The 13,969-nt window shown below is 36.8% G+C and overlaps 1 protein-coding gene across 3 annotated transcripts; it reads left to right on the forward strand.

The window, feature by feature from the left end:
• LOC109361718 lies at positions 4,109-7,901 on the forward strand. 3 transcript variants are annotated; one of them, XM_019607251.1, is made up of 6 exons: positions 4,109-4,736; positions 5,492-5,629; positions 5,870-5,950; positions 6,720-6,791; positions 7,586-7,708; positions 7,754-7,901. In XM_019607251.1, the coding sequence occupies exons 1-5, from the start codon at positions 4,200-4,202 to the stop codon at positions 7,664-7,666; spliced, it is 909 nt and encodes a 302-aa protein (XP_019462796.1). In that variant the 5' UTR covers positions 4,109-4,199; the 3' UTR covers positions 7,667-7,708; positions 7,754-7,901. The 3 variants fall into 3 exon arrangements, with proteins under 3 accessions (XP_019462796.1, XP_019462797.1, XP_019462795.1); XM_019607252.1 differs by having other exon boundaries at positions 7,586-7,702; positions 7,748-7,901; XM_019607250.1 differs by having other exon boundaries at positions 4,110-4,736; positions 7,586-7,901.

Consider the following 13,969-nt stretch of genomic DNA (forward strand, 5'->3'; position numbering starts at 1 on the left):
TCTCGCATTACTGATTTATGAGATTTTTTTGAAATTTTCGCTTGACTGCATGATTCACAAATTCCAAAATCATTTTTAGATAACTTTGGAATTAAACCTAAGCTACTCAAATTTGAAATTGCACATTTATTAATATGAAAAAGTCTAGAATGTCAAATATTAAAATCACATAACATGTAAACAGAATCTAAAATTTTCTTAATAGAAGCATCCACATTAAATTTAAACATGTCATCAGTGGCCTACCATTTCCCAGCAAATACCATATCCTAGTAAGAGTATATAAGTATGCTCCTATGGTCTGGGTAAAAGCAGCCTTATTAAGAAGAAAACTAGAAACTAGATTCTTCCTCATCTCTGGAGTGTGCATTACATCTTTGAGAATCAGAGTCCTCACATATGTAAACTTTAGCTTCACATCACCAGTTCCAATAATAACAGTGGTGTGGGAGTCACCCAACAACACCTTTTTGTCATCAACATTCATGTATGTTTTGAACATAGCACGATCATAGCAGACATGGCGGGATGCGCCAGTATCTACCCACCACCCATTAGTTCCTCTAACTATAGTGCCATATGACCTGGTTTCCCACACTTGAAGCAGATGAGCAGGTTTCCAGAGTCATTATTAGTAGGTGGCTTAGCATATTGGACTTTTGAGGGTTCCAATTCTTGTTGCGACTGATGTTCCTACCCTTATTCTCATTGTGGTTCCGATTCTTGAAATTAGTGTCAGAAGGCTTTAGAAACGCACCTGAGAATTTCTTCTTAGTGCTATTGTTGAAGACAATCAACACATATTTTCTCTAATCTTACTTACGAGCCTCTTCTTCAATAAGAAGACGAGTGATCAGAGATTCCAAAGAGATTTCTTTGGTCTTATGCCTCAGAAGGTTTTTGAAGTCCTTCCAGATATGAGACAGTTTGTCAATTATGACAGTCACTTGGAATTGCTCATCTAAGGACATACCCACATAAATGATCTCATGAGCAATTTTCTGTATCTCGTGAGACTGAGACTCTACTTATTTATCATAAGTCATATGACACTTGTGATAGCGGCTAACAACATACTTTTTAGTGCCAACTTCCTCGGTATCATATTTCTTTTCAAGTGCATACCAAATTACTTTGGCAGACTTGTATAGGTTGTAGTAATCATATAGATCATCACAAAACTCATTCATAATGAAGTTCTTACATAAGTAATCACTTTCATTCCAAAGAGCTATTTCAATATCTAGTTTATCCCTTTTCTCTTTTCCAGCCTCATCCGACACCACTAGGATGTCAGTTTTCAGAATGTGGGCAACCTTTCTCGTAGTGAGAAAAAATTTCATCTTATGTTGCTAACGTTTGAAATTTGTCCCGTTAAACTTAAATGGCTTGTTCATGTCATAGTTGTCTAGTCCAGTAATATTATCTATGAATGTTATTGCAGTAGAAACATCTTAAAATTGTTGTTACTGTAGCTCACAACAATTCTGAATGACACGAAATAATCATTACTAGTTGAGTCACGACCATGTCGCTCTCTTTAAGACGTTTCGTGATACTGCTAAAATTGTGCAAGCAAACTATCAACCACGCCGTCCCTAGGATAAAACAACTCAGTTATCTGTTATACGATTTCTTACTGCATTGTAAGAATCACTCTCGAATACATCCACAATATGGCTACCAGTGTCAATTCTCGAATTCTCATATTATGGCTACTTGTGCCAATTATTTTTCCACAATACTGACTACCCGTGTTAGTTTTCGAAATTCCCACTTTGGCTGCAAGTGCCAATTCTCAAGTGTCACAGAAAAAAAGAGGGAGAAGGTTGCCGGAAATGCGTAAGTGGAATATAAAGGGGAGAGAGAAGTTGAGAGGTAAACGCCTTCAACTTGATGCAAATTATAATGAGAGAAAAAACCTTCTATTTATAGCCTGAGGCCTCTAACGGCTCTTTCACCAACGACTCTATTACCAACGACTTTATCATAATGGTCGAGATCTCCTCTAACGGTTCTCTAACGGCTCTTTCCTTGTTGTATGTGTGTGTTGACTTGGTCAACACACGGTCCAAGCCCAAAAGGCCTTAAATAAATAAATAAATAAATATTTTATTAAAAAGAATGTTGGGCCGCAACTTAAGGTTTATAAAGCCTTTCAACTTCCCTCCTCCAAGCAAAGTGAGACTAGTGAGTTTTTCATTTCACTTCAAAACATCATTCTTTCAACAAATTCCAACAATGAAGAGAAAGGAACATTGATTGATGACACCAGGAAACTCAATATCAAGACTAGGGTCGTGGCACTAGATCCTAGTGTTAGGATCGGTTCACTTTGGCACACAAAAGAGGTAATCCAACCTCATAGCACTCTGAGACTAATAGGTTGAAGCAATAGTCATGCCATCCATAATAATGATAGATTTCTCCTTGGAGTATAGATCATTTCACCCACAATATATAAATAAGTGAAGTCACTCATAAAGAGATGATATGTGTTCTCACTCTACTTTTTTTCTCTAAACATACACTTATAAATATTGACTTGAGTTTTGAAGTCCTCTTCATGTACCTACCCAAGGAGGACAACTGTTCGATTCAACAAGGCAACCTAAATTCCGACAATCCTCTTCAACAACGATGAACATGTATGATTCATCGTTTTTTACATTAATTTTATAAGATATTCTTTTTAACAAATCTTTTACATAATACGAGGTTCGGTGAAATTGATACACAATACGTAAGGGAATCCAAAGAATTATGTAACTATTATAAAAAGAAATTAATATTAATTTACATAAATATAACTCTCAATTAAACTTTGATATAGATAAAAAAAAATCTGATGGAGTTGGATTATAAGTCCCACATGCCTCATTCTCCTATGTATTATTTAAATACTTACTCTCTTTTTTTGTCAATTGGGTTTGATACAAAACCTTAACATTAACATAATATTATAGTCAAAGTCTAACTTAAATCATATTGGCATAGACTAAAAAATATCATTTAATAGTGGGTAAAAGGTACTCATTTGCCTACTCGAATAAGCTCATGTGAATATAGCATATTTGGAAAGTAAATTCCACGTATTATATCTCGTTCTCCTAGGCATGTAAGCGGGATGATTTTTTGCACACCCAAATCTAACGGACTTGACATGGTTTTCCATGACAGACATTTTCTATTAACACTAGTGTCCATAGAAGACATTGTTAATTTTCAACTATAGATAACTTCTACTTATTTATATGTACATTTATGTCCTAGTACTAATGACGAAATATGTAACGGTGTTAAACAATTGCCACAAGCTTATCAGCATAAACTTAAAAGTTAAATCTAAGGGAGAACTGATTACTTCTTTTACTAAATCACAGCCTAGATTTCGTAAAATGTTGATGTATCTAACTTTATTTTTAATTATTAATGAGAAATTTGGAACAGTATCACAAACATGAAACTACTTTAAAATCAAGATGTTTATTTTCAATTAATAGCTTAGAAAGAATCTCAACGTTATCTAGTGTTTTTTATTTTTTCATTTACATCTATCTTTATTGTAATCCTGAACCAATCTCTGAAGTGCTAGTGTTCTACAACGAACTTGGATCTTGTAAGAACATGGCTTCTCTATCTTCTCCCAATTTGTTAAAACAGAATCTTTTTTTACAATGTGGTACATACCGAACCTTTTCTTTTTCCCTTTTCTACAAAGCAGAACTATTTAGATAAGTATTTCTCCCAATTCATCCAGCAGAAAACCAAAGATAAAAAGCATTATACAACATTCATACACTATAAAGTTCTTGAAATATCAGAAATAATTCTGATTCTAGTCTTGATAAATAGGTAAAGAAAATCATATCTTTTGTCTAGAATCCTTCTCCACATGTTAATTACAAGATTTCCCTTATTTTAAGCCAAGGTTTATCCTAAGGTGGGGGCAAATAATATAAAAAAAAAAGCTTAAGCCCTTCATCATAAATGTGTAACACGTTGGAATCAATCTAGGAGTTAAAGAAGTATATTTAACAAAGCAATATTCCCTGCCAGTTCAAACTGCTTTTTTCTTGCAAAGTTGAAAAAAATGATACCTACCTTCATTCTGGAGTTGTATATGTTATTCTAAATTTGGATCATAAATATGACTATCACTATTTTGCACTCAGGCCTAAATTGTCCCTTTGTAGTATATGAATCAAATGGAATCTGCAATTCGCCTATGCTATAGTTCCCTTCCTAGTGCTCCACCGCGCCAATTCCACAGCACAAATGAATCATCACATGCAAGAGTAAGCAGAATTCATCTCACGTTTAATCGCGCCACTACTCTTTGTCTCTCACATTTGTCCGTGCGCCATGAAGTTGCGCGTTCATTTGGTCGTGTAAACTGCATGCTTAACAATAAGTCCTATATGCCTTCAGAGAATGAGGAGAATAGTGATAACAAAATACTGAGAGGAGTGAGTGCAGCTTCTCTAGCTTTGGCTTGTGTTGTTGGATTGTTTAATCTTAGTACTAAGTTGAATCCTAAGTTGAACACAGCTTATGCTGCTCCTTGGTCTTTTTCACATACAAATGTGTCATCTGATATAAGAAGTGCATCACTATCACATGGATCAAAAGATGCACTTGAGGCACTGTGGATAATGATCAACACAGATCACAAAAAACAGAAATGTCCCAAGATTGATAAAGAACCTGATGAAGATACCATTTATTCCTTAAAGGTAATCCTTTTGTTGTTGCTTATAAATTTGTTTCTGGAAATCATATTGGACAATGACTAATCCACCACAAGTTAAGAACACCCAATTGAATGGATAAAGTTCTTGCAACATTAATTTTTTCATTCAAGAAATAATCAAACTATAAATGGTTTGTTTATTTCTAAATTGAGTGATTATAAACAGTTAAGTTTATGTCCAAAATTGGTTGATATAAGTTTCATGGTGATGCAATACTAGTTTTGGTACACGATAAGTCGATAAGTGGTTCATTCTAGTTCATCATTTTTACGACCAGCTCATATGTGTTCCATGGCTTATTAAATTTGGTGTATAATAAATAAGGTAAATGAGTAAATCATGTAACTATGTGGTTGATAACTAATTTAAGTTTAAAACCTATTAATATTCATTTCTGGTTTAGAATCGATTTTTAAACTAGTTCGATTTTGGTTTAGAGATGGTTCTAAAATGGGTTCAAATTCCTTACAAAAGCTTTTTTTAAAGAAAAAAATTATTTTAAAATCAACTAAAAAAGGATGAACCTCAATAAAGCAATAAAATTGCTTATCTTATGATTTAAAAAGACCATAAAATTGTTTGTGAAGATAAGACTATATATATTTACTCTTTTCATAATCTACTAAATAAAAGTCTCATATACTAAAGTGTGGATTTTAAAATTAATGAGAAGGACATTGGATGTAAATTGATTTTATCCAGAAAAAATATGTGGATAATTGTAATCAAAATTGCAGGTACATGCTGTGGGTCTCAGCAAATCTGGGAAGAAAGATAAAGCAGTGAATTTACTAAAAGATACATACAATAAATATAAGGACACATCAACAGGGATCAACCTGGGATTGGCATGGGTAGAACTTCTCATATTTCAGGTATCTCTCCCCTCATCATTCACTATTCTTTTTCTCATCTTTCTTAACATATGCATAATTTTATTAGATGTATGCACCGATAGTTCATCATTTACCATTCATTTTTATTAAATTATAAAAAAAGGATTATCATTGATTGGTGATGATATATTAACCAAATGCAAATCTTTACATTAACGATGCATAAATATTGCATTATAATTTTATCTGATCAAGCCTTAATATTAATGATGCATGCAGGGGAAATTTGAAAAAGCTCGTGATCGTCTTCATAATATTATAAGTTATCATATACAGGTCTCATATGATGACCCTAAAGAGGTTAGTGAATTTCATTCATAACATATGTAGATTACTATTTACCTATATTTTATGAAGAAAAAATATATTTACTATGTAGAATCTTACTCCTCCTTAGATAAGTTATTTTATATTTTTAAATCAGTTCTTATATATTGAAATGAGTTGTTCTAATTTAGTTAAAAATTTGATAGGGGAAGAATTGAACAATGATCCAAAATTATTGTTTCTTCTTTTGATTTTGATAAGAAAAATGTTGTTTAATCGTAAATAAATAAAAGTGTTATAATGTGTTATTTTTCCTTCTTTTTTTTGGTATTACTTTATTAGGAAGAATTTGATTGTTCATAATGGTTCTACTGATTTTCTCTCCTCTCTCCCTTTATTAGGACTCTTCTAAACCTACTCCAAAGAAATATATAACAGAAAATATTTCTATTTCTGTTTTTTAAATGTCAGAACTACAAGAGCTTAATATAATTTAATCCCTTTCTTTTTCTTAGTCTCTTTATTAGGACTCTTACTTGGAATTGATTTAGTTTGAAGATGAGTGCATCAATTAATATATATTTTAAGAAAAAAATGTATGCACTAACAGTATATCAGTTTTATACATTAATATTGTATTATATGTTATTCATTTTTAATTATTATTGATTATTAAAAAAATAATATAAATAAATAGTAAATAATATATTGAATGTGTATAAATCTTTACACAATATATAAATATTACACTTATATTTTAATGATATAGCCATAATATTTTTTATTTTTTGTGGGTGATAAGCTACTGGATGAATACAACAATAAGGAGACGAGTTACCATAAATCTTCAATATCCCAAATTTTACTCTACAAGGTTAGCCATTCTTCTTATCTGACATAGTACTATTTAAAAGCCAATGAATATGATTTAAATGGTATGAAATCCCCACAAGGATGTTATGGGCATGAATTCTGCATTAGAGTCAAATTAAAGCACATATAATTTTTTTTGGTATAATTAATAGTATACTCTTATTCAGGTAAAGAACTACTTTCCTGTAAAGGAGAGATATCTTCTGCCCCAAAAGATATATCACCTCATACACTACTGATTGTGATTGGTCAGAATAAATTTAATTATTAAATTTTTAATTTAAATATATTATTTAACCAATCACAATCATGGTACATTGAGTTAGAGTAAGTAGGACTGGATCCTACCCGCTCACCTAGTATAGTCCGGTCATGATCGGACTCGAATATGGTTGGGTCTCACCCAGACAATATTTAGGGTTGGGTAGAAACTAAGCATGAGTCAGTCTATAGTCACTCAATCATCATTGTATGTATCTCTATTCAGCAGATTTGCTCTCCTTTTGAAGTGTGTAATTGTTCTTTCTAACAAATATTACTCTTAAGAATCGAATGTTTGACTTTTAGCCTGATACGATATTTGAGGATCTAATAGGATCTTAATGTCTCATTTAAATGACATATGGTACTATAAGTTATATGAGTTCTCACCCCTACTTTTCATATTTCATAAATGTTCAATTTGAGGAGTAGATTTAAACGGTTGGAGTGATTAAGCTAGAACCAAAAAAATATCATTGGTTCATTGTTCTTTTTTATTGCTAGCTTACTGTGAAATTTAACATCCATGTGCAGACCATTATACATGCCATGTTGAAAAGTAAGGAAACATCAAAATGGTGGGAAGCATTCATAACAACACTAAATGGAAATTAATGATAGACTCAGTTTCAACATTAAAACACCATAGCACTTTTCTCTCTACCTGAATGGAACTTCCAACCTAGTAGCTGAGGTGTTTTCAACTTCACTTTTCATTCATTTTCCATGGAACAAATTGCCTAAAAATAGATTGAAGAATTTACCTACTTTATTAATAAAAGCTTGATTGTTGTTATATTTTTTTATTGTATCCCTAAAATGAATCTGGAATGAATTATCAAACTTTATCTATTAAATTTCATGAAATTATAAAAAAGTAATAGTTATATTATATTATTGTTAATTGCATTCTCCTATCAAATTGCCTTGAGGATAATGGTCAAGAAAAAGAGTAAAATTCACCACAAAATTTACTTCTCATTGAGGATCACAGACATCTGTTATCCTACAGAACGTGAACTCAATATATTATTAGTTGTAATGGTTTACGAAAATATATTTAGGTTGAAAGTTTAATTATTAAGTATTTTTTTGGTCAATCACAATTGACGATATGAAGTGATACATTTTGTGTAACAAAAACGCTTCCAAAATAACAATAAATGTTAGCTACTGATGTTGCCTTATTCCTTTAGATTCGACTTAAATTATAATTGGAGCCTTTAAAAGACTAGATAGAGTGATCACTAGTAGAAGAGAAAGAAAAAATGTAACCCAAAATTACTTCGCTAGCAAGCAATCGTATATTATAAATTATGATGAATAATAGACAAAACTCCAAAACTGTGACATGATTTGATAAGAAAGGAAAACTAAGAAAATGAAAAGAGAAACCTAATGAAAAAAATTATGTATTATAAGCACCATTCTATATAATTAATGGAGGAAATTCATCCCTTAGGGTCAGTTCAAGTTACGTATTGCAGGTATTTTTATAGGAATAAGGATTATCTCCATTAATGGAGAGGCTAAGTGATTGTTTTGCTCACATTTTTAATGGCAAAAAAGTAATTTTATTATACACAAAAGGGTAAAATTGTTATTACATATTGTATTTTGTGTGTTAATGTGTGTCACTTGTCTCTCCATTAATGGAAAGGAGTCTTACTCTTTTTATAGGTATCTATGAATCCTGTTTTTTATCATCCCAATTAGTAATGTCACAATATCCTCATTTATGATTACTTTCTCTTTTATGTCTTCATAATCTGAAGTCTCAACTACATACCTTACTATCCCTCATCTTTTCCACCAAACACTATAACCTTAATCTCATCATCATGCATGTCTTCTTCATAACTCGAAATATTTTCATTTTCGTTTAATTGTAAGTATTCATTTTTTGTTTAGTTGCAAGTATTCATTTTCATAAATTGCTTTTCCATTCAGACTAACTAGTGTCTAAGTGAAAAAATAGTTTTCATCATTTGTCAAACTGTATAATTTTAAAAAACATTATGCATTGAACCTATGCTTCATTACCTTACCCGTAAGGCTATTGAGTTGCTCAAAAACCCCAAGTGAAAAGGAAAGGTATTTTTTATTTTCGTTTTCGTCTTTTCTTTTGATAAACCACTACTTTGTTGAATTTGAAAAAGTGGAAGAACAAAGACTCATTTTTTAGCTTTGTTTTGGGTAAAGAAACTCAGGACAACTTTGAATATGTATATAGATTTCAAAATATTATTTTCTGAGTATATATCTTTATTAAAAAAAGCATACATTTCAAGTTATTATTGTCAGAATATTCACATTTAGGCAAATATTTATAGGAACTTATTTTTATATTCAGACATGTATTTTGGAGATTGCATAATTGTATTACTTAGGGACAGGTGTATGTCTGGTTGTATAATTGTTTTAGTTATAAGTCTACCACAAATTTTTGGTACTACCAAATATATTCCCTTACATAGATCAGATAATTTAAACACAGTTAGTGGGAATAATTGTAAAATTTACATGGAAGTGAGTATTAAAGGCCAACCACATATCTAACCATGGGCACACCGAGTTTTTCTAATCATTATCATCATTCAATCTCATGTTCTCAACAATCACTTTTTTAATTAATAAATCAATCATAATAAAAGAGGAGAGAATCAAATCACAAAACTTAAAAGGGAGCATCAAACCATGCCCTTGTAAGTTTTGGTGTTTGGTAGTTGACCATCAACGTGATCAGCATAGACATGCAAGTAAAAATGTATTAATTGACAGTAAATGAGTTTTATACACTATCACTGTATTGTTCATCATTCATGTTTTATCATCGTTGACTTTTCATAAAAAAATAATACAAATAATTAGTAAATGATGAGTTAATTGACTGTGTATAAATCTATACACTAACAATACATTGACATTGCACTCGATTTGATTAAGAAATAAATGGGGATGGGATGAGCGAAAATGTTGGAAGCAAAAGAGTATGAATAAAACTTCAAATTGCAGGGTCAAGAATACCAGATTGCTTCTACGCTTGTGTGTCCCTAGTTAACATTCATCTTATACAAAATTGATACCAACAGAGGTCTATGTTCTTTATTAGAACACAAAGATGCGGACAGTGGTTGATCAGATGTTGATGAAGGGGTGGAAGGTAGTCGTCAAGCAGCAGGAGGAAGTAGGAGAGCTGGACCCGCCGGTGGAGGTACCTGAAAAGGTTCTCCGACGATCAAGTCAGTGTATGAACTTAGTGAGTGAATAGTGAAGACAAATATCAATAGAGTGAGTAATGTTAGAGAGTGAAGAGATTAAGATACTTCCTGTTGGTGGAGATCCCTATTTATAGAAGGGAGAGTTGACATTGGGCTCTTGGCTGGTGGTGCGACGCGTGGCCGACCAAAGATGTTGTCGGGAGTTGCTTTTCCCATGTCAGGTGGTCTGTTAGGACCGTACACTGTGTCATTCTTGTCTTCTAGCCTGTGGTTGGTTTGGTACCCGTTCTGCAACCCGTCTGTTGTGCTGGCAGGTAGGTTGGTGGAGTACGGAAAGCATGTTGTCTCTTGGGTCAACTCTGGTGGTCCCAACAAGTGGGGCCCACCTCGGCGACCAAGCATGGGACCTTTGGTTCGCCGGGTAGGAACAGTTGCCCCCAGTCTGCCAGGATGCTGGGCGAGTATGCTGGGAGACTTGATACGAGCTTCGTTTGATTTGGGTGAGAGATCTGCCTTGGCGACCAAGTTTGTGACTTCGTTGGGCGAGCTTGTGGGGAGGCAGTACCCTCTTCAGGGCGGACCGTCCGCATGAGGTTCGACGACCTGAGGTTGAAAGGGCGTTGATTGAGTTGGCCTAGGCGTCGGGCGAGGCCTGTTACGGATGCGATGCTTCTGAACTGGGTGATTGTCCTATTGGGCGTATGGATCTATCTTGAGTAGCTTGGCGTCTCTTTGAGACTTATGACGTATTTCCTTAGTTCCTTGCGCCACGTGGTAGGTGTTAATGACCTTGGGCAGTGCATTGGCTGGAGTGGGACGTTTCATCATTATCTACTCTGACCCTTAACATCCGCCGAACTTTATTGTGTCTTGGGATTGATAGCTGGTTACTTAACTGCTAGCACGTGGCACGACCTTTGGATCTTGCCGAATTTCCCTCGTTTTTCGGGTTTCCATTGGATTGCACTTGAGTGTTTTTCTATGGTTCTGATGAGGATATGGATGGGCCTGGTGATTTGGCCCATGGTCCAGGTTCTTCCATAAATAGAGGTTTTTGTGATGTTTCCACTTTTACGCATTTTCAAAAACCCTTGAATTCATTCTGCGATTTCTTGCTTCTCGTGTGATCTTCATGGTTTTTATTTGTGATTATGAGTCTGATTCCGACGTGGAGATCCTTCCTGGACCTCCACCGTGTTTCCAAAAATTGACACCTTCGTCTTATGCATTGGTGGAGGTTCTTGAACCGTTGAATGTTGTCCCTCCCCCCCAGAGGTGGAGGTGTAGGGTTTCATTGGAGGGGTGCCGATGACTATCTGGCCTCACTGCGTGCCAAGTATGGGCTTAATTTGAGCAGCAGTTCCGAGTCTGAGTCTGAATCTGATGACTCTTGTGATGGCAGGTTCATGACGATGANGACATATAAGTCAAAGGCTCCGCAACTGTCTGTTCCAGCGGAGTTGGCCGGGGCGGATTCCCGCTACTGGTGGGTGGACAGAGAAGTGCTTGGGACGCCTTGCACGTTCCCCTATGGGAGTTCCCTCAGCCTACCTGTGGCCAAAGAGTCGTTTCATGGTTTCGAGGCCGTTGCTCCTAAGTCAGTGGAGCGGGTCTGTTACGACTTTGCCGAGGAGAGGAAAGATAAGTACACCTTCTTCATGCACGAGGCATACGTCCGGCGCTTGGGGCTTCGTCTCCCACTGGAGGAGTGGGATAGTCAGATTCTGGTGCACCTGCAGCTTGCACCGAGCCAACTGACCCCAAATTCGTGGGGGTTTATTAGGGCGTTCGAGATCATGTGCTGGGCGACGGGCTTTCCTTGTACTCTGAAGCTATTCTTCTGGATGTTCCGGGTCGGACATCGCACCAATTCAGATGAAGAAAAGGAAGGACGCTATGGTTGGACGAGCCTGATATCTCGGCCAAAACGGGGGTTGATGACGCTGTTTTCTTCGAACGAGAAGAAATGGAAGGGCGGGTATTTTAAGGTCAATGTCAGACGGGCGTGGAATGACTGGTGTCTCAGCAAGTCGGGCGAGCCGCGATTCCCTTTTGCTTGGAAGGGGGAGATCCATCAACGCCCTTCCAAGGGCTTTTTGGTGGAGACCGGGGACTTATCTCCGGAAGAGGCGAAAGCTGCTGAACTCATATCCTACTGGATTGACGAGGGGGGAATTCTTCCTTGCTCGGCGATCCGTGATGGGGGCGGTGCTTTAGTGGACCTTGTCGGTGGGTGGACTGGGTTCATCTTTTACTACTTTGCTTGTCTGTATTTGCTTATCCTGTTGTTAATGTTTTTCTTCTTCTTTGTGCAGTCAAACTAAAAGTCAAGATGAGTGAGAAGCTGAGGAAGAGTCTTCTTTTGAAAAGGACCGCCGCTTTGGTTAAAAAGGATGTTGCTTCTTCCAAGCGTCAAAGGACGTCATCTCCCATTCCATGTCCTACTGAGGGGTCTTCCCGCCAGGCAGATACGCCGCCTTCTTCAGAGAGTGGGGGGCCGCCTCGGAATTTGGTGGAACTAGAGCTGGTTCACAAGGCTCCTGAAACGCCTCCTGTTGTACCAATTGAAGCGGCTCTTCTTGCCGAAACTGCTGGAATCCCTCCGCCCGTGTCAACTGGGGACGAAGCCGGGACCTCGGTGCCCCCTCCTTCTGGGCAGCCAGTTGGAGAGGACGTTGGTCGTTCATCTGAGTCGACCAGGAGAAAATGGGCTAAGGGGAGTCAAGACCACATCTCTCCTGTTAGCGTCCCTCGGGTTATTGAGCAGGCGCTCCTCAATGCAAATGCCAATGAGACTTTTGACAAGTTACCTCTATCCGTCCTGCTGCAGAACGTGAAAGGAAGCGGTGTTCTTATTGCTTCTATCCAAAAGTATCTGGAGGTGGATGGGGTTTTGGAGTCGCGGGTGGCGGATGCGACGACGTCGAAACTCCGGGCCACGCATGAGGCGGAGAAGCAGAAAATGGCTGATACCCATGCTGCTGAAAAGGCGGAGCTGACCAGACTGGGTGAGGTCGCCAAGGCCCAGGCGGCGGATCTGTCCGCTCGCGTGGGGTTTTTGGAAAGGGACAAGGTAAAATTGACCGCCCAAGTGATGGAATCAGAAGGGGCTGTTCGTGCTAAAGAGGAAGCGCTTCGCCGGTGAGAAAAGGGAGTCTGTAGCCTGGAAAACTCGTGCTGAGGCTGCAGAGCGAGAAAGTGCTGCACTTCTTGGGTAGGTGCAGGCATTAAATGAAGAGAAGGCGTCTTGGGAGGCTCGGGTGCGGACACTGGAGGTGGAGAAAGAGCAGTTGGAGCAGGCTGTGGGTGAGGCAGCGGCGGATGCTTGGGAGAGTGCTCAGTCCCAACTAGCTCTGGCGTATCCAGACAAAGACTGGTCTTGGATGCAGCTGGGGGCCTATGTTGAAGACGGGCGCTTGCTAGTGGGGGGCGATGATGGTGAGCCGGTCTTGATGTCTTTTCGTGGCCACGGTGGGGGGCCTTTATAACTTTTGTGTTTAAGTTTCTTGTAATTTTTCTCTTTTTTAATCGCCTTGTAACTCGTTTTCATCTTAATGAAGAATCTTTGCTCTTATCGTCTTTATTAAACTCTTGTGTGTAATGTTGTATAACAATTGGGTGATGTGTTTCTAAATGGTTTGAACGTGATAGATTTGGTTCCGACTTTGCCCGCCTTTAGCCAGGCGAATGTTAATGC

Source organism: Lupinus angustifolius, chromosome LG12 (assembly GCF_001865875.1).
Source record: "Lupinus angustifolius cultivar Tanjil chromosome LG12, LupAngTanjil_v1.0, whole genome shotgun sequence".
Lineage (NCBI taxonomy): Eukaryota > Viridiplantae > Streptophyta > Magnoliopsida > Fabales > Fabaceae > Lupinus > Lupinus angustifolius.

Bases quoted from the DNA above. Each gene is read 5' to 3' on its own strand.
- LOC109361718 (XM_019607251.1), top strand. From the start codon at position 4,200: ATGAATCAAATGGAATCTGCAATTCGCCTATGCTATAGTTCCCTTCCT. The intron at 4,737-5,491 runs GTAATCCTTTTG...TCAAAATTGCAG, and splicing joins ATACCATTTATTCCTTAAAG to GTACATGCTGTGGGTCTCAG. The intron at 6,792-7,585 runs GTTAGCCATTCT...ATCCATGTGCAG, and splicing joins CCCAAATTTTACTCTACAAG to ACCATTATACATGCCATGTT.